This window comes from Triturus cristatus, chromosome 8, assembly GCF_964204655.1.
Source record: "Triturus cristatus chromosome 8, aTriCri1.1, whole genome shotgun sequence".
In the NCBI taxonomy this organism is placed as follows: Eukaryota; Metazoa; Chordata; class Amphibia; order Caudata; family Salamandridae; genus Triturus; species Triturus cristatus.
The window spans coordinates 1,395,235,768-1,395,256,883 of record NC_140591.1 but is presented as its reverse complement, the minus strand read 5'-3'; the positions used below and the strand labels follow the sequence as shown (position 1 = coordinate 1,395,256,883).

At 45.6% G+C, this 21,116-nt stretch overlaps 1 protein-coding gene across 2 annotated transcripts in view; it reads right to left on the bottom strand.

The window, feature by feature from the left end:
* MIS18A (MIS18 kinetochore protein A) overlaps nt 1-21,116 on the bottom strand; it is a 189,924-nt gene that overhangs the window by 110,828 nt on the left and 57,980 nt on the right. The window contains exon 4 of one of the 2 annotated variants that reach the window (XM_085623120.1): nt 16,980-17,087. The exons of the other annotated variant lie outside the window; for it this stretch is intronic. Within the exon in view, the coding sequence (XP_085479246.1) occupies nt 16,980-17,087 (108 nt within the window). The remainder of the gene's footprint in view (nt 1-16,979; nt 17,088-21,116) is intronic. 2 annotated transcript variants of the gene reach the window in all.

Here is a 21,116-nt window from a genome sequence, read left to right as displayed (position 1 = left end):
AGCCGCATTTGACAATGTCTCCAATCACATCCTGACCAACAGACTCCACCACATCAGGGTCCAGGGAGACTCCCTCAAATGGATCGCCTCATTCCTCACCGGTGGAACCTAGAGGATCCATCTCCCACCATTCACCTCGGAGCCCAAGAAGATCATCTGCGGAGTTCTCCAAGGATCGTCCCTCAGCCCCACCCTCTTCAACACCTACATGATCCCCCTGGCTGACACCGTCTTATCGCACAGACTCATCGTCTCCTACGCCGATGACTCCCAGCTCATCCTCTCACTGTCCGAAGTCACCACCAAAGGCAACTTCCACAGATGCATGATGAACATTGCTGACTGGATGAAGAACAACTGCCTCAAACTCAACAAGGACAAGACGGAAAGTCCTCATCTTTGCGAACACTTCGCCCTGGAAGGGCACATGGTGGCCCACCGCCCGCCGCAACAAACCACGTCTGCAACATCGGCATCACCCTGGACAGCAAGCTATCTATGAGGAAGCCAGTCAACGCAGTCTAATCCGCCTGCTTCCACACCCTTTGCATGCTCCCCAAGGTCTTTAAGTGGCTCCCAGTCAACACCAGACAGACCATCACGCAGGTCCTCATCACCGGCAGACTGGATTATGGAAACACACTCTACGTAGGAATCATTGCATGCCTCCTGAAGAGACTTCATAGAATTCAAAATGCAGCAGCAAGACTCATCCTCTACCTCCCCAGAAGGACCCACAACACACACCATGTCAAGAAACTACACTTCCTCCTGATCCAGAAGAGATGCCAGTTCAAAATTCAAAACCCACATTTACAAGGACCTGCACTACAAGGGACCAGCATACAATAACTAAAGCCTCACCTTCCACAAACCGACCAGACACCTTCGATCTGCTTGCCACTCCCTTGCAGACACCCCATGGATCCATTGAACCAACAGAGGAGGATGCTCTCTCACACCTGGCGGCCAAGGCATGGAACAACCTTCCCCTGCACCTCAGGACAGCACAGTCGCTCCAACAATTCAGGAGAGAACTCAAGACCTGTATGTTCGAATGAATACCACCACGCAGCAGCTAACAACTCCAGCGCCTCAAGACCCTAACAGGTGATTTTCCATGCTCTACAAATGATTGATTGAAAGAGAAAAAAGTAAGAGATCAAAACGCCTCAGCCGGATCGGGCTGAAAGTATATCTTCTATTTTATTTGGTTAATTTGTGTTATCTGGAAGAAACGCTAATCTTTAATCTGTTATTGAGGATATTAGAAACCATAACTGATTCATTACGTTTCTGAACTTATACTGAGTCAGGTATAGAGAGTATGTTCAATGTTTAGTTTGCAAGTCATCTGCGTAGGTTAGTGTTGGAAATTTGCCATTTCTGCAGGGTCAACATGATTATTTTGCCTTTTTGGTGGACCATATTTTTGCTGGCTATAGAACTCTGTGCACTTTACCCCTGTCAATCAGGGGGTAAAGTACTTGAGTTCCTCCTTTCAATATGGTAACATTAGTATACTCCTGATTGGCATATTCATCATCACTATTTATTCGGCTACTTTATAGCCGTAAAAGCACAAATAATTTTACAAAAAGCAGTAAAAAAAAGTACATCACAAAAACAACAAGACTTAATACCTATTGTTAAAAATCTAAATACAAATAGAGTAGCGAGGAAAATGTTCTTTAAAATCCATGCGATATAACATTTAAAACTCATGATGTCCCATATCACTTCCTAGTAGCCTGAGCTCAACAAATACAATTTACAACTGCTATGTATGTACACAAACTGCTTAATTGTTTCAAAACAATAATGCTAGCCTATAGTGTCAAATGTTGGCAGTGCACAAAATTGGGACCTGAAAATAATCTGACTCGCCATGGCGAGTAGATTTTTCGAGGGTAGCATTAGACCGCTAACGTATGGTGGTCGTCACCCAGGATATTCATGTCAATTGCCACCCGGCTTGCTCTCACTCTTCTGTCTCTTTGATGAGTAGCTTCCCTCAGACCCCAATTACCAGCAGTAGGGCAGGTCACCACACGAGCTGTGACTGCAGCATTGGAGGTCCTTGCTACGCCTTCAGCCGTCGGCACTTCTCAACCCCTCGTTTATGCTCCATTGTCTGGGGGTGCTAAAATGGAGCCCAAGCCCGACGGCGTCTCCCAAGGGCCAGTCAGAGGTGCTCACCTCCCTACGCGGCTACCGGTGCACAGCCAGACTCATTACACCGCAGCCACCATGATGCAGACTCCGTCTAGGGGTCCACACCGCAAGTTGGGACACGGCTCCAACTGGGACACCAACACATTCCGCCATCGCCCTCAATGTCGGGCCCTCCATTCAGGCCACTTCCACGATTCAGGATGGAAGCGGAGATGGTAGTCACAGCGCACCTAGAGTGCGGCCATATTTATGCCTGCCCTGGCTACCCCCTCCTAGTCTCATTTTTCAGCCTTCTCATTTTTAGATCTTGCCTTCGATACAACTTTACATGTCTTGCCAGACTATTTTTCGCACAAAAAAATTATAGACAATATCTATATAGAGGGGGAGGGGCTTTGGTCATCCATTGGTCTGTTAAACTATCAATCACATTTTGCTGCCGCTCACTTGCAGCTTACTGCATGGTGCAATTGGTCAATCCGCTTTACCCACTGGCCCCCTTCACCTTGAAGAGCTGCATAACCCCTGTACACATTGTTCATGTGTGCCTACAATAGTTCTTTAGTTTTCTGTAAAAGCTGGTTCAAAGTGTGCTTTAATTTATTATGTTGACTTTAAATTCTATTTATTGTGCCTGTAATTTGTTTGCCCAGTTTGCTGTTGATTTATATTCCATCCTGTTTTTCAAGATGGACCAACAGGTGGCTCGCTTGGAAGGTGAATTGCAGGGACCCGTGGGCCAAGAGGAGGCAAGGGTTGACAAAAAGTTCACTCTGAGTACTATGCTGCTGGACTCTCCATTGACTGGTAACAGTCTTAAGGCTCAGTAGCCACAGGCAAGGTGCACTCCCTACAGGTGCTTCTCGCATGGTTGAATTGTTGTAGTAAGTAAAGGTTGGAGCCAAAGAGTGTTTCAAATGACATTATTTCCAAATGACTTAACCCACGATGAGCAACAACTGGCCAGCCATGATCCCAGAACAAATTGACCTAGTCAGCTTGAATCTTAACCAATCTGAGCCAGCAGGGATCGGTTGGTTAAGGATCCAGCTGACTAGGTCAATTTGTTCTGGGATCTATGTGTGACTCAGAGCTTTTCCCTTGAACAATTATCTGGGCTTGCTGACGAGATAATCTGACAATATTCTATACTTTCCACCTGCCTTTTTCTTCTAATAAAACATAGCTTTACTAACCGCAATCACCTTAGTTTGGGAAGAAAAAAACGGATTCTCCTTTTCTTACCATAAGGTTTTTTTTTTTATCGGAACATAATCTCGGACTTGGAAACAGTGTCAATGGTGAAAGGGTTGTGACTAACCTGTAACATTTTAACTTGTTTCTCCTCCACCCCGGGTAAGACCCTCTCCTTAATTGTAAGCTTAATATCAGGATCCTTGATAGCAAGCTGATTTTCCAGCCAATTAGGGAACAAGGTAGAATGAACATTCCTCCCTCTTAGCATCAAAATTAGGTTAACCCCTGTGTTGCAATGTGGTGTTGTGTTATATTCCCATATTTTTTGGGGGAGAAAAGATTTAACATCTAAACCAGCTGAAATGGCTGTTTGGGTGCCTTCTTTTCTTACCGTGTTTCCTCTCTCAACCAAGCCATTGGAAAATGGTGAGTAGAGGGCGACTCATAGATGTTTGATGTACAGTTTGGACAAAAATCGAAGCATATATTTCGAGACAAAATGTGACACATTGTCAGTAACTAAGGGCCCTGGAGACCAGTCTATTAAAAATACTGGTTCTTAAAAATGTATAGGTTTGTCAGAAGAGGAAGAGTCTGTAAAAGAAAAATATAACCACTTGGAAAAATATTCAACAAGGAGAATGACATACCTAATTTCCCTTAGTAAACTGATATATGATCCAGAAAAATCAAGATCCAATTTGCCCCAAGAAGCATCTGGAAAAGGAAAGGAATGCAGGGGTGCTTTACTTAACTTCCAGTGCTTATCTGAGAGGAGACCCTCGGGGCACTTGTCTGTCAATCCAGAGAAGGCCACCAGTAGTGTTCTTTGATGCGCGGGCATGTCTTAGTAGTACCCAGATGTGCTTTAGAAATAATAAAAGGGTGCGTTTTGGATGGGGGGGGGGCATGAAAATCACCTCTTTAAATCATACCCTCAACCAGTGAAAGTGTGCTGGCCACTTGTGCATACGTTTTTAAATCACTCTGTAGACGCCGAACAAGAGGCCCACCTTTAGATATGCAAGTGCCAACTTGGTTCAATACTTCATCCTCCTAGCATGCATTCAACCATTCTTCAGCAGTAAAAGTGATATCACTATCTTGTAAAGCATGAGTGGCATCAATGGTAGCCACACATTCAATGTCATCATTGTCATTTTCTTCATCAAAATCAGTTAACGGCACTCGGGAGAGAGAGTCTGCTTTGAAATTCCTCCACCAGGCACATGACTAATGGTGAACGTGACCTCATGTAAGTTAGATACAAGTCTGGTTAATGTAGCTGATAAATTGTTATAAATCCCTCCAGTAAAGATAAAAACTAAAGGTTTATGATCCGTGTGAAGTTCAAACCACCTACCCCGGACATACATTTAAAATTTTTGTACTGCCCAGATACATTCCAGTACCTCACGTTCTATGGTACTGTACTGCTTTTTGAAATTTCGGAGTGATCTTGAGGCAAACGCAATGGTTTGCTCTTTACCTTCTATTTTCTCACGTAAAACAGCACCTAGCCTTGAAAACTGGCATCCACTTTGATTACCGAAGTACAGTCTTCTCTGAATGCCAACAATGCTGGGCTTGTAAAATCAAATCCTTTACTTTCACAAAAGCAGGTTGAACTTCTTCAGACCAATTAAATGTCTGCCCTTTTTATTTTATTTTTTACTTTTTTAATTAACATTGCTCAAGACACCATACATTGCAAGAATCACTTCCATTAATACACAGTGAGGTGAACACAGTACTTCAATAGCAACATTTTCACAAGGGTAGAGGAGACTACAGAACCAGCTAGCATTAATTTTCCCATGCCCATCCCTCTGTACTTTCGCCAGGGCGCCCATACTCTTTCCCATTTTTTAACACCCCCCCTTCTTTTGTACACTGTTTCCTCAGCCCGCTGGCACCAGTGAAGGTCTCGTTTCCATTCCTTCAGCGTCAGAGACACAGCCCCCCCCCCCCGCCTATGTTGCGCTTCGCAATCCCCACAACAAGAGCCAACCATATTCTTTCATATCTGGACCAATCAGATTCGCCTTGAATCATTAGTAAAAGCCACTTTGCCTCTAATGGACCGTCACACCCACCACCCTGGACATGGTACCGTGACTTTCTGCCAGTACCCAACAATCTCTGGACACTCCCATAGAATATGCAGGAAGGTTCCCTCCCGCTGGCATCCCCTAACACACAACGCTGTAGGGGTCCTGCCCCATGTATATAGGTGAGTGCGCAGATAGTAGGTGCGGTGCAATATCTTAAGTTGCACCATCCAAAATCTGGAGCGAATTGCGATTTCTCTTGGGCTCTGGATTGCCTCCTGCCACTCCTCGTCATCTATACTCCCCAAGTCTTTAACCCATGCCTCTCGGAGGGTAGTCAGAGGGTCCGGTACATTGTTTATCAACTTGTGGTAGATCGTGGAGGTCGCTTTCTCTAAAATGGCGTCAAGTAGCAACCTATCCTCTACTGAGGAATAGTCCGGGACAAAGCCACCACTATGAATGTGGGTGCGTAGTGCGTGCATGAGTCTCAGGTGATATCTCTGGGTGTGGTGCAGATTGTATTCATGTTGGAGATCCTCAAAGGTGAGGGGAGTATCCCCTTTCCATACATCCCCAAGTACTCAATACCCATCTATTTCCACCCTTTAAAGCCCGTTAGGGGAGCCACTTCGTGCAATGGATCACCCACCCACAACGGATTTCTACCAGTCAGTTTCCCTGTCCAACCTAGTAGTTGATTAGCCTCTCTCCAGCACTGTATCACCACTTTAGTATGCTCCGGCCACTCTGATCGTGATTTCCGGGAGTATAGGAGAAGTTCACAGTTCCCTCCCAGCATAACGGCTCTATCTGCCCTATAGGCCGGTTCCTCCATGTCTGCGTACACCCAATCATTTACAACCTGGAGCTGCGAGGCCCAGTAGTATAGCCTGATGTCGGGGATTGCCAAGTCACCTTCGTACACTCCCTTCTGTAGCTTGTGGAGCGCAATTCTGGGAGAACCACCCTGCCACAACAACGTTCTGACTTCCTGTGCTATCCGTTTGAAGAATGACGGAGGGATCAGGTATGGGGTGTTCTGGAGAACATGTCTGCCCTTTTTTAAGCGAAAACCGTAGAGGCACAAACCCCGGAGCATAGCCTGAAACAAACCTTGCATAATATTCTGCAAGACCTTAAAAAGAGCGAAGTGTGTCACGATCTGTGGGTGCACCTGCTTTCTTGATTGCGCTTATTAAAGAAAGTTTTTGTTTAATACCATGCTCATATATACTGTGCCCCAAATACTCCAACTCTTGAGTGGCAAATTTGCATTTGTCCTTTCTAACTGTCATGCCCCTGTGCAAGAGAATGGATAACACTTTAACAGAATGATATTATGTTCTTCCAAGGAACTAGCAAAAACTAGAATATAGTCTTGGTAGGCTTGGACTTTATATCAGCAAATAAAACATCCATGAGTTTCTGAAAAACTGTGGCAGCTGATGCCAGCCAAAAGGTAACCTGAGATACTTGTAGGCACCAAAGGGCGTGACAAAAGCGGTCAGCTTCTGAGACATTGTGTCCAAGGCAACCTGATGATATGCGGACCTCTAACCAATTACCAAGAATCACTTTGCAGTTCCTAGGTTAGCCAACATTACCTGTGTCCTCAGCAGGGGATGACAATCCACCAAAATGTTAGTATTCAAGGTTCTCAAGTCAGCACAGAGACAAATCTAGTCTGATTTTTTTGTGCAACCACATATGGGGGTGACACATTGAGACGACTCAAGGGGCACTATAATGCTTTGGATGCATAGATCCTTCGGTAACTGTTTGTGTGTTCTTCTCTGACAGACAATGGACTGGTCGCATCTTGTGAACAAAAGGTTTAGCATTAGGTTGGAGTCTGAGATGGTGAACAAAACCCTTGACACTGCCAACTCTTTCAGCGAAAAGATCTTTGTACCGATCTAGAATTATATCTAGTGGTTCCTCCAAACTACATATTGACTGCTCAGGAATATCAACTAACATAACTGGGGTATCAGAACTAGGAACCAAATATAGATCCATCCAGGCTAGGTCGTGCTAGCCGATAATGTTCTTACCTTTGATGTCAACATATGCTTTGGTAAAGGTTTCCCAGCCTAAACATTGTACTTTTGCAGTAAAGAAACTTAGCATGCCAATAGGGTTTTCCCCAAATGGTTTAGGACTAATATTATGTATAGAAAGTACATTGTCATGAACCCCCTTATCATAAAAGTGTAAAATAATAATAGGTGAACCAGAGTTTGCCATGACCTGCAAAGAGAAATCATCAACTATGGCATCACAACTGAGACTTTTCACAGTTGTGCACACCACATTGCAATCATTGGTTAAAACCACATTGCTAATGCAATCTGTGCCTAAGTCAAGTTCGGAATTAATGTTACCAACTCGTACAGCAGCTCTGCTACTCCTGCATACCACTTGGAAGTGACCCTTTTTTTTTGCAAGACATGCAACATTTGTCCACTGCCGGAGAACCAGGGTGGTTGCTAACATGGTTCCTGGACCCACAACAATAACAATATGTCTGAGCCTTTTTGGCTATTCCTTTCTGAACAAAAGATTTCCCTCTACTGCAAACCACGCATAATGTATCACTTTCCAGTTCAGGAGCTGCACTTGACACCAAGTTGACAGTAGATGCTGGATTTAAAACTTTAGAAGAGATTAACGCTCTTTCTATGCTTTTGGCTAAATTTAACACCTCATTAAGAGTTGGATTACAACGACTAAGACGTTCCTGGTCCTTCCTAGAATATATATACATATATATCTACATTTAAACCAAATTCACCAGTGGCTGCTAGAATCGAAAAAGTAGCTACATATTTCACAATCACTTCTTCAGGATTTTTTTTTTTTTTAAACAGTTTTATATAGCGCGAAGTTGACCTGAATCGGGTATCAGAGCGCTTTACATAACACCAGTTGCTTTACAGGAGGACACATACATTTTTTGTTAGGCACGGGGAGATTAAGTGATTTTTCCAGAATCACAGGATGTTCAGCGTAATTGCGGAGACTCAAACCCAGTTCCCCAGATTCGAGGTCTACCGCCGTAGGCCAACTCCTTTGCGTTTCACAAAATGTCTCTCCAAAATGATACATGGCTCGTCAGCAAATTGTTTGCATAATCTTTCTATAGCTTCTATGTAAATGTTCCATGGATCATCCCCAGATAGGCCACGGGGTCTCGCTGCAGTTGGTAAGTTGTCAAACATTTGCTGAGCTGCTAGGCCTAAAACTAAAATGGCATATAAAAGTGCACATTTTCATTCAGAATGGCAAGTGCTTCCGTCTATGGCTACCAAGTGATTTTCAAATACGTTAAACCAATGAGTCCATTTTATGTTCGGTTTGCAAGAGAAAGCCACGAAGAGAGGAGGCTGCGTGATTTGAGGAGGTGTGGCCATACTATAAAATTTGAAAACTGGGAAAGCTGCTAAGACTACCAACACAATACTCCAGGGTAGAAACGTGTAAAGTAAGGCAAAAGTCACAAAATGTACCTGCAATGATCAAATGATCTAGACAGAATGCCAAACAACAAAGCTCATGCTGGTGCTTAAACGATGTGTGAATTGCCCAAATCATTGCAACTACGTAAATCGTGATTTTCATCCAAAGGTGTGAACAGCAGTATCGATCATGTTGAGAACAAAATATTGATGCGGATGCAAAATAGCTGCTACTTGTGATGTGGTCACAGCTAAAAGCAGCTGTTGCCCGGAATCGAGAAAGTTTTGCCCAAAATTTGGCCGTAGGGGCTGCTGGACCGCTCCTCTGCCATGGGGGCTGCTGGGGCATTTTTCTGCCGCCTGGAATGCTGGGACGCTGGAGCGATCCCTCGCCGAAATGCAGGCTGGAGAAGCACTGGCTCCGGAGCACTGCGGCCGTGCAGGATACCAGGAAGCCACCAAACGAGCAAAAATCCCGCGATATGAAATCCAGATGTGTCGTGGGTGAAGTGCTTCCATCGTCACCAAAATGTAGTAAGTAAAGGTTGGAGCCAAAGTGCATCTCAAATGTCTATATTTCCAAATTACTTCACCAATGATGAGCCAAGCAGAACAACATATTCGAAATACAACAAAAATGAATATATACATGTGGTGGTGTGTCTCGGCAGAAACCCACGAGCAGGTGCACGGGGCGTATCACGAGATACATCGCTATACCACAATGGTGCATCCCCCTGCCTCCCACTCCACAAGACCCCACTTTTGTAATCTGTCTGGCAAGCCCGGCAACCTCATCACTGTACAAGGGATCAAAGGCTGGATTGCAGCAAGGTTTAGGTCCTCGGCGCTTACTGCTGTTGGCGTATGCTTTTCCTGGAGTCGAGGGTCTGCAACACCGGGATCCAACGTTGGGGCCAATCAGGGGTAGTCACCAGTATTGTGGGCCTCTTGTTGGACCTCGCGGGATCTCAGTGCAGGCCATGCAGTAATGTCCTTCCCACACGCTAAGTGAAGCCCTCAGGAAATGGCCCACCTTGTGGGATGTTCTCGCTGGGTTACGCAGGCCCCAAGGACTACCCGCAGGAATGACGTGGGGGGGGGGGGGGGGGGGGAGTCTGACAAACTGCCGGTCCTTCTCCACATCGCTCCCTCTCCTCACTGCGCTAGGTCCCTCTGCGGGTGGTGTACGATGACCAGTGCCTCCGGATTGCTTTCACTCTCTAAAATGTCTTTGGTGAGAAGCGGCCCTCAGACCCCCAATGACAGCAGTAGGGCAGGTCACCACACAGACTGTGACCACTACATTGGAGGCTATGCCTTCAGCAGCTCTCAGCCCCTCGTTTTTGCTCCGTGTTCAGGGGGCTAAAGAGGAGCCCCACCAGGGCCCGACGGCGTCTCCCAATGGCCAGTCTCGAGAGGACAGCGGTGCTTGCCGCCCAACGTGGCTCGCAGTGCATGGCCCGTCTCGTTAGGCTGCGGCTGCCATGATGCAGGCTCCGTACCACCGCTGCGGGCCGAGACAAGTCTCCGACCGGCAATCAACACACTCGTATCACCCTCAATGCCGGGCCCTCCATCTAAGCCACTTCCCATATTCAGGCCAGAAGTGGTGGTGGTGGTGGTCTGAGCGCATCCATAGGGTGGCAATATTCATGCGTGCCTTGGCTACGCCCTCTCCTGGTCTCATTCTTCAGCATTCTCGTTTTAAGGTCTTGCCTTTGTTACAGCTTAACATGTCTCGCCACACTATTGTTTAGAAAAAACAATAGGCACTATCCATACAGAGAGGGGCTTTAGTCATCCATTGGTCTGTAAAACTGTCAATCAAATTTTGCTGCCACTCACTTGCAGCTTACTGCATGGTTCAGTTGGTCAGTTCACTTTACCCACTGGCCCTCTTCACCTTGAATGACTGCACAAACCCTGTACATATTGTTGATGCGTGTCTAAAATTCTTCTTTACTTTTCTGTTAAAGCTGCGTCTAAGTGTGCTTTAATTTATTATGCTAACTTTAAATTCTATTTATTGTGCCTGTAATTTGTGTACCTAGTTAGATGGTGATTTATATTCCATCTCCATTTAAAGTTGCTGCAATAAAATGTATAAGTGAAACTATCGATTTTTTAGCTTCTAGTCTCTCTCGTGTGGCAGTGATGGATTCCAGGATGCAGTCCAGCTTGTCAGGAACCCCCTCCTCCCTGACATACAGGAGGCTCCTCACCCGCCCGGATCTCTGGTCGATCTGGTGAGTCCCATTGGACGACTGTAACTTTGTAGCTGAAGTTAATAATGAAATACATAGCACAATTTAAAAGCATGTTATAAATATATTTTTTTTAAACTACACATCACTAGTAAAAAACAATCAGCTCAGTGAATGTTTAATTTAAAGTTTTTTTTTATTGCAAGAATATGGCAGCCACATTTAAATGGCTCCATGTTTTGTTTTTTCATTTTATTTTGTAGCATATGCTTGCATGAAAAAAGGGTAGCCATTGCACCAGTGAAGGCCAGAACTATTGGCTTTGAAAATGCTTGTTTATTTTTCTGTCTTCCTCTCATCTCCTCCATACTATCATGTCTGCTTCCTCTCCCTCATGATTCATTATTTTGCTGAACAATTCAGGTCTCTTTTTTGGTCTCGCCTAGGCAGCACTTGCGGTGTCTCTTCGAGACATGTATTGAGGATATGGACATGAAGCTCAGCCCAGTTTCCTCCCATCTTTTTAATTGTCTCCTGTAACTGTCCTTTGTAATGTCGTTTTTTTATTGGTCAATAGATTTAGTAGTCCCTCCTTAGTATCGCCTTTTTTCTTCTTGTGACCTCCCATGAGGACTCCCCCTGTTACACGTGTTGTTACTCAGTATGTTTTAATTACAGCCTCAGAGCACTATTTTCTTGAATGGCTTTCTCCTGCCTGTCGCAGGAAAGACAATCTCCTGCAACCATTTAAAAAAAAAAAAAACTTTGTTCAACCAGTACTGCACGCCCCAGCTGGAATAATGGTGGCCTAGCATTTCTTTTGTTCGTTGCGATCTTTACTTTTCTTATAAATGGTGGCACGCCCCGCTTTAAATATCATAAGCTAGAACGCGGGTGCCGGGATTGCTTCAAAATTAAAGAAATTGAACAAAAATGCGTTCCCATGCCTTTTTTCCCCCCTACTTCTCTACTTTTGAAGCAATTGTGGCACCCGCACTTTTGTTTAAAGCTAAAGCGCAGGTGTCGCCCTTGTAACAAAAGTAAATACATTGAAAAAAAGAGTGCAGCTGCCATTTTTTTCTATTTGTTTACTTTTGTTACAATTGCGGCACCCGCACTTTAGCTTTAAATATCTTTTAAGCTAAAGCACGTGTGCCACGATTGCTTCAAAAGTAAAGGAATAGAGTAAATAAAGTCTATTTCTTTACTTTTGAAGCAACAGCGAAACCCATATTTAAGCTTAAGATGTTTAAAAGGTAACGCAAGGGTGCCACAATTGATTTGCAATGCAATAGCTCTCGCATTACGGAAAGTTTGAGCTATTGGCGTTGCACTATTATTCGCAATGCCGATAGCTCAAACTTTCAATAATGCGAGACTATTGCATTGCAAATGCTTGTTTTTTCTTATTTTTATTAGCAGGACTGTAGCAGCCAGGCCAGAGCATAAGTACAATGTGCAGCAGGGGAACCCACATATGTGAAAGAGCATTAAGCAGCCAACTTGGGTATCTCACTGCAAACTTAGTGGTGCTGATATGGGCTAAACCAGATAAGGATACAACAAAAATAGAGGCCTGAGAAACGAGACTGTACATCGGCCACGGCTACCCTATCAAGAAGAATGGCGAAAGCAATCCTTCTGGGCTAAAATGACCAGGGTATGCAGGCTGAGCTGCAAGAATGTTTGTCACTCCTCTCGAAGGACAAATGAGAAGTGGCCATAAGTACCCTTATGAAAGAAAGGTGGCATTCAGCAACTGTATTTGAATGGGTCACATGCCACACTGGCTTGAAAGTGACACGTTGACTAGAAGTCCCACTGGGGCCACTCAAGCCTAATGTGCTCAACTCCCAATACCTATGCATAGGTGGTACATTTTCAGACTCCCTTATGTGTGACACTTCTGTGTGCTCATGTTTGACATTTCATTGCCTGTGCAACATTCTGATTGACACCGTTGTGAGTAGAACCAAGCAGTTGTAGTTTGCTCCACCATGCAAACACACACACCCAGCCATGCAGAAGTGGCTGAGAGAGTTTGCATTTACTTGGGAGTTTAGAGCTGCAGCACAGAAACATGTTTGTAGACCGATTTAATGAGTTTTTTCAAACATCTGCATGCAGGCTTTCACATTTGTGCTTGCTGGCTTGAATAAAGAAATGAAGACATGTATATTTTCAATATTTCGGTTATCTGGCCGTTAGTTATTTCTGCAAATGTATCTTCACACTCGAGGCTTGCTTCCTGGTCAGCTTGCTCAGGAATGCACCAGGGCACTGGCCTGATCACCAGAGCACGCATGCATGCATATCTCAGATGTGGCCGCAGTTTCTGCTCTATTCTCTTTCGAGCCTTGGAGACCCCCCCCCCCTTCCCCCCCCCCCCCCCCGCCAATATCACCCGGGGCAGACAGTCTGCTCGACTCGGACTCTTTTGCAGGGCAGTTTACAAGGAGCTAGGTTTCTTTTCTGTGCTCTCATCTTCTATCAAGCGGCACCGGCTGGTTAACGCCAGCTTCTGCTGTGGTTGGGTGTGGTGTGCTGTGAAAGATGCATAGGCGCAAACGCGGACCCTCCGTACCAGGAGACGGGTAAGCCTGGGTGGGGCTGTAAAATGCCAAAGTCCAATTGAAGTTGCACAACTCCATAATTTACAAGACACTTAATTGGCTAGAGAGATTCAGCTAACCAGCTGTAAATGTAAAGAGAAGGATCCCTGCAGAACTTGCATCTGTTGGACATGGAGATACCACGCACACCATTTCTGATCAGTGTGACAATTGCTCCACTTTTTCAGAATGCGGGGGTTATTCCTAAAAAGCGTTACTCTAACACGCAATGAGTGGGACTTGGCCGAGCTGCCTATGCCACATCCCAACCCTACACTCCTCCAAGCATGTCTCAATCAACTAATTTCTTGTCAGCTTTGGAAGGAATAATTTGACACTATTTTCTACACATTGTTTTCACCACTGTTATAGTTAACTCTTCCCTTTTCTTGTTCCCATTTTCCCACCCTCCCACAATCTTTCTTTCCTTCTACTTACCTTTTTTACTTTTCTTTTGTCTTTCTTCCTCAGCTACTCCATATTTTTTCCCTCGTCTTGTCTTTCACCCAGTCCTGTGCCCTTTCTATTTTTCTTTATTTCCTTTACATCCTTTTAATTTACTTGTCTTCTTTCCCTGACATTAACTCTCTTAATTTTCCTATAGCTATTTCTCACCTTCCCTTTGTTTTTCCTTCCTTATTCACCTCACCACGCAAGACCCATGATCATAATATTTATGGCAGGAAGACCAGTCATGGAAAAGCAAAGAGCTATGCCCTCACTAAGCCTTGCCATCGTTGAACTTCATCACTAAATGACGACCCCCTAGGAAGCTCAAACTACAGCAGAGACACAGGTGATACTACCCATATCGTGTGTAGCGTATCATGGGCAAGTTGGGATGAAAATGTGGGCAGACAGAAGGCCATCACAGCCCATGCCAAAATCACGACACAGGTGCCTGACAAGGTACTCCACTCTAGACTAATACTAGAGACACGAGTGAAAGGCATGATAAAACAGTAAATTGATTTATAATTGGTTTAAACCCACACAAAACATGACATTGAGAAATAAAGAAGAAGCCGTCAGTGCGGGAGGGTTCAGCGTCCTGGACTTCTAAATATACTACCCGATTACGCAAGTGCACTTTGCGTATTACTGGTAACATCCCGATGTTCGACTGCAGTATCTGAAGCCGGAGTGTTCGCAGGCTCGCCCTTGCCCACTGTCTTCTATTATACCCCATGGACTGTCTAGGAACCCAACCGAAATGCAAACCAGGTATTGGGCCTGGGCCAAGTTACAAAGATATCTAAATACTGATTTCCTGTACTCCCCGCATATATCGTTGCTAGATAACCCCTGGCTACTCCCCAACGACAGAAACACTTACCAAACAAACTCTGGCTCTGTATGGTCTACAGACTATTGGTGATCTTTTTCGTCATGCTCAGTTGCGCACTGTTGACGACTTAAAAGCAGGCCGCAACGCATCTTACATGATCAAATTTATTTTGCACAGAGTACGAAACGTACAAGTTACTTACCTTCGGTAACGATGTATCTGGTAGAGACGATTCTAGCTGCAGATTCCTTAATGTAGAATTATCCCCAGGCGTGAGACTGGACCCGGAAAACTTTCTTGCCCAGCATCTCTGCGTGCCGGGGGGCGGTACCACGCGACTCTGCCCAGACGTCCTCCGCGGGCTTGACGTCAGTGAGGTAACATAAGCTCCCCCGGCGCGCTGACGTCAGTTTTCTTCTTTTCCGCGTGCAACGCGGATCCGGATCGTGTTCCTGGCCTGTTTCAGGCCTTCTTTTTCCGCTTTTAAGCGTTTTTCTTGAGAACAGTGTACGAATGCCTTCGGGCCTTAAGACGTACTCGTCTTGCGCGCGCCAGATGTTGGCGATGGATCCTCACCCCATCTGCATGTGGTGTTTGGGGGAACACCACGACTCCACGAACTGCGAGGCGTGTCAGCAAATGAAGCCGAAATCCCGGCGGGAGCGCCGGATGAAACTCCTTTCGGCACACATGTCCAGATCTGTCGTTGCGTTGCCACGCCCGTCCCCCGCGGAAGGCTTCAAGATCCGCCGCTTACGTCTCAGACATCGTCCCTCTCCCAGGCAACAAGAGCGTCGCTCACCTGTTGGTAAGTGTCGCAGTTTGTCCCCGAGGCCCGGTCCCCGGCCTGTTAGGGGTGCGAGTTCTCAGCGGGTGATGCGGCCCTGCGCGTCGCCACCCTATCCGCTGTTCCCCGGCGCAGCGGCGACCAGAGCCCAGATGGAGGCCTATGCAGCGGCCTTGCAGGCCTCTTTGGCTCGTTCCTCTGCTCTTTCTCTTCCTGGGACGTCTGCGGATCCCTTGCCACATGCGGGGACTTCTGCGGCATCGCCGGCGGCTCCGGCGCCGACCGGTTCGGCTCCAGGTTCTGAAGTGGTGGTGCCGTCGGGGTGCGGCCCTTTGGGGTTCCCTCCTTCGGACCACAGCGCCTCTGCCTTGCCGCAAACCACCGCGGGGGTCCCTGTGGTGTCGCGGGAGGTTGTGGAGGCTCGGGGTGTGTCCTCCTCGGTCCTCTGGGCATGCGGCGGCCTTGTCAGAGGCCACGCCGCTCAGGCGCCGGCGGTTGCTGGCCATGGCGGCGCCGCAAGGGCCGGGGCGTGTCCCCGGGCCCCCCTTATCCCTCCACGCCGGCGGCTGCCGCGTCGGAGGTCGATTCGACGCCTTTTCGGCCCCGTTCTTTAGCCGCCCCCACCCAGCATAGGGTCTCCTGCGCCGCGCGATGTGGCGGAGGTCGTTTCGGCATCCCCTTCGACGCCGGTCGACGTTGACCTGACGCCGATCGCGTACTCTACGGCGCCGGGCCGGCATCGGGTCGTTGATTCGTCTTCGGATGCCCCCTCTTCTCCAGAGGTTCGGCGGTTGTTGGTTTCTTCTTCTCCGGAGACGGGTTGCCGCGTCGTGGCTTTTTCCCCAGCGTCCTCTAAGGACGGCTCTTCACCATCGCCGCGCCCGCAGTCTTCGCCGGAGGCACCTCAGGTTCCCCATTCATATAAAAAATTGACGGCATGGCTGTTAAGGACCAGAAAAAATTAACAAGGCAGTATGGATCAAGATGTTACTGTAATCAAGCATTCAGTCACAAAAACACCAGCCCATACCAGTCCCCATGTCCTGTTTGTGAATCGTACAGCAGAATACCAAAGATAAATGCAGCATCTAAAAGCCAACTGGCTCAAAATAAAGGACATTTTAGCATTAATTTTAAAGGAAAACGTGAGATTGGATGAAAGGTCACAAAAGGTTGAAAATGACTAAAATGTGTTTTTTACCCCCCTGGATTCTTGGCAAGTCTCCTTCTCAGTGTAATGGTTGATAAAAGGTAGAAGACATCACATTTCCCATGATCCACAAGGTCCAACAACCTCATCTGCATTACTCTAGAAACGGAAATAGGAGTCTATGAGTTGGCATAAACTAACAGCTATTTCAATGTGCCTCGTGAGCTACTGATGTAGAAACATTCTTTATTAGACTTCGAGATTCACCATTCATAGTAGGACTAAATTATAGACGTGAGGGAGGTTTGTTTTACATAAAACAGTTACCAGAAATGATTTGCCAACATACACTCACGGAAAGCATAGGAGTGATTTGTAACCCTTTGCACTGTGAACCAAGCAACCTGACAAGACGTGGTATTTTTTATGGATTCGCATAGTAGTAAAAAACTACTGGATTGGTAGATTTCAAGAAATGGACTACACTGCAGAAAATAGCTGCATCCATCACATATCCTTCCATTACTAAATGTGCTCAATGGATCCATTTGCTGCAAGCATAGCGGAGTGATAATTTTATTTCCAAATCTAGCCTTTACTGGAAGCAGGGTGTTGGTCACTGGCGAAGAAGTTGAAGCCACAATAGTTCCAGGTCTGTTTAAGCAAATGTAATAAAAACACTGGGACACCAGTACAGAATCTCACTGGACAGTCAATTATTGGACTTTAACAAACATCTTGTGTGAACTTTGAGTGGTGAGGGGTACTATCTGCATAGGATTAGCTTTGAGAGTTCTTGTCAGTTGTTTCTAGTATTGAGCTCAATGACACTGCATGAGCTCCTAGATCAGACTTTAGTACTGTACATACTTGCTTCCATCAGAGGGCAGGCTGCAGTGATGCGAAACCAGAAAGGACAACTCTTCACTGGGATGACTGCCTGTAATTTTGGGAAGCCGACACCAAGGGCTAAGGCAGCAAGAGGGGCTTTAGAATCCTCAGGAACTTGGTTGTTGGTTGAGAGCATAAATATTTTTCCAATCTGGGCTTTATCTGACAGGTGCTGACCCACATCAGCATTTGTGGCTTGATCCACCGGCATTAGGCGTGCACCCATCTCACGAGCATGCCAGCTTCAATGGGGAAAGAGGGAGGGGATGGATGTGTGTGTGTGTCTGTCTGTCTCATGTACAAGTCTAGGCCCTTAATAGCCCAGATGAGATCACAAGAACTGGCCTCATCAGTAACGTGTGCACACACAATTGTTGGCATGGGAGCTATGTGCTGCTTCTTACTCTGTTGTACATAGTCGGTGTACAAAAGGGAAGCTTGCACTTGCAGACTCTTTTTTTTTGACCAATCCAATCACAATATAAAAGACACTATAAATGCATATGCCCAAAAAATATATAGTTGAAACCCGTCCCAGACAAGATCACTCACAATCACAAGAGCAAAACAAATGCTGAGAAATATTTAATTATAAAAGTATATAAATAAAAAACTAGTAGTCAACTCTCTGGAAAGAGCATTGAATAAGAAGATTCAATAGATTCCTACAAGCTACTGAGATAATGAAAGCAGGGCTCCTAGAGGGAACGACGCAACAGAAAAAGGATTGGAGTTTGCATTTAAAGAAACACAGGTTGGGGGCTAAGTGGATTCCACATGTTTACCTCCACCACTCTCATCGATTTACTTTCTTCGAGATACTCACATTAGGGTTATGACCAGAACATCGGGGAAATGACAAGTAAGCCAACTGATCAGATTACAAACATAAGCAGATTGGAACCCATTCTAAAAGTGACCCAGAAAATGAATTCCTTTTTACTTGCCAGCCTACTCATAGCCAAGCCAATTTGGGAGAGCTGGTCTGAGACATGGACATATTTTCTTAAGCCAAATATGAGTCGGATGGAATGATTTTGGGCAACTTCGAAAGACATTAAGATACTGCAGTGCTGTATTCCAATCTGGCTAGCACTACAGCTGAAGCCATTGTTTTCCTTTTAAGCTACTCCAAGGGAGTATCTACATAAAAGTAAGAGTAATTCACTACTGCTTTAATAATTCATATTTGTAAAGCGCAAACCTATCATCCTGCAAGGGTTTCAAGGCGCTAGGGGCCGTCGGGGAGATTAAGTAAGCTATTGCCCAGACTCTCATGATGCAGAGCTGCCGCTGCCAGGGATCTTATTGCGGTCCCTACATGCCATCTTCAGACACTCTGGCCTCTGCGCCACACCTCTTCACAATTCAATTTGGACTTCATAAGTTAAATTCAAGTTAATATTACCAAGGTTATAGCAACTGATACTGGATCAGGCGAAGGGCTTCTGGAATCTGTATCTTCAGGGCCCAGCAGCAGGACCTTCACATTACACCATTAAGACAAACAATGTATTTTTATTAGTTGTCCACACTTCTGTTCCCCTTCCACTTGTGAAAGATCTTTCCTACTACCACCACTCCTGACCCCCTTTTTGGCCTTCTTCATTCAGCTCCATTGCACTTTCTTGCCCGTGTCTCAAGGTAAGGGGTGTTAGAATAGACATTTTCCACACTGCACCCGAATCAGGATAAAAGTAATCCTGTAGACCATGGTGCAGCACACAGACTAAATAGACCCTTTCTGATGACCTCAGGAGGAGGCGTGGGGGGTGCAAGAGTTTTCAGAAGGTTCATGTGCCCAGATTCCGGATTCCTCACCTCATATCATGTTTTTGCTGGGATCACCAGTTGCAACCGATTAATTGGTAAAGGGAAGGGTTTTGATATTCCCCTCCCCCCCTTTTTCCAGAGATTAGGGTAGGGATCTGAATAGAGAACTGAGATACTGCTGGCCCAGGTGCTAGGAGTTGTGGATATATGCGGCCGAGTTGCTTGACAGAGAGCTCCTGGTGTGTTGGGCATGTGATATGTTATATCAGAGAGTCCTCTGCATTTTCAGTCAGCTCCAACACCACTCTGTACGCACTCGCAGACCTACCGTGCTGTCTGGGATCTCACATACTCTTTCGACTTTACCTTTTCAGTTTCCACTGCAATTTAAAGTCTAGTACCTGGTAGTTCCCATACTTTCTTGAGGAGTCTCCCTTCTGCTTAGTCCCCCTCCCTTCGGACTAGTGCTCTCTACCGGTTCCCGTCACCTCTCCCTCAATGTGCCCAGCTCCTGATCTTTCCGTCAGGTCTGCCGAGTGAGCTTTACTTGTAACAGGGCCGATAGTCCTGCAGAAGGTTATTCTAGCTGATCTTGCAACTGAACGGAGAATGCTTTCTCAATGATTTTACAGATGAAAGATGGGTGGGTGATAAGGCGGAGGATGGCTAGGGGAAGAATAAGGCCTTGGATATAAATTCTTGATATTGCTTCTGATGTCTGTGCCTCTTACTCTACTCATCATCCTTCTTGATAGACACTGTTGCTCTTCACTCTCCAATTGTCATCACATTATCTATTCTTTGTTCTGCCTAACCTCTCGATGGGACTACTAGGACTGCTTTTTGCTTGAGCGTCGTGCATGTGTCCATCTGCAACCTTTAGTATCTTCCCTACTCTTACATTCTGCTGACTTCTTCATTAGCTCAGTTTGCTTCCTAGCTTCGGCAGTGCCCTATTAAAAAGAAGTACCTATCAACCAGTACAATAACAATAGGAGTTTCTCCATCTCTTCGAGCAAATTGTTTTCTTCCAATCTGTTGCCTTGCCCATCTTTTGACTCTTCTTTGTGCCTCTTGCCCATTTATTACTATCAGGAAATGTTCTAGCCCCCGGTTGTGATTTCTTACAATTTGACAGTATGCTTTTATGTTTTCCTTATATAACGTGCTGTTTTGTTCTATGCTTGGCAGCCATTATATTGGTATTTTCCTCCCTCTCCACATTTTCCTCTAGCCTTAGAACCAGCTTTTGGAATGAGGAAGCTCACTCTCTGATAGAGCGAGAGCAGAATGGAAAAATGTTTATTTTCATCTAATAAACTTTGTATATTTTATCTTAAGCTTTTTTTTTTATCATTCTTTGGAATGAACATCCATTTTACTGGAACACAGCTCTGCCTTAATGAAAACTCTTCATGTTGAATTATTTGGCGTCAATTTGGATTATATACAGTAGTAGAGAAGAAAAGTTTCATTTAAAAAACTGCAACATACATGTTAACAACGCACAGAAACAGTATAACA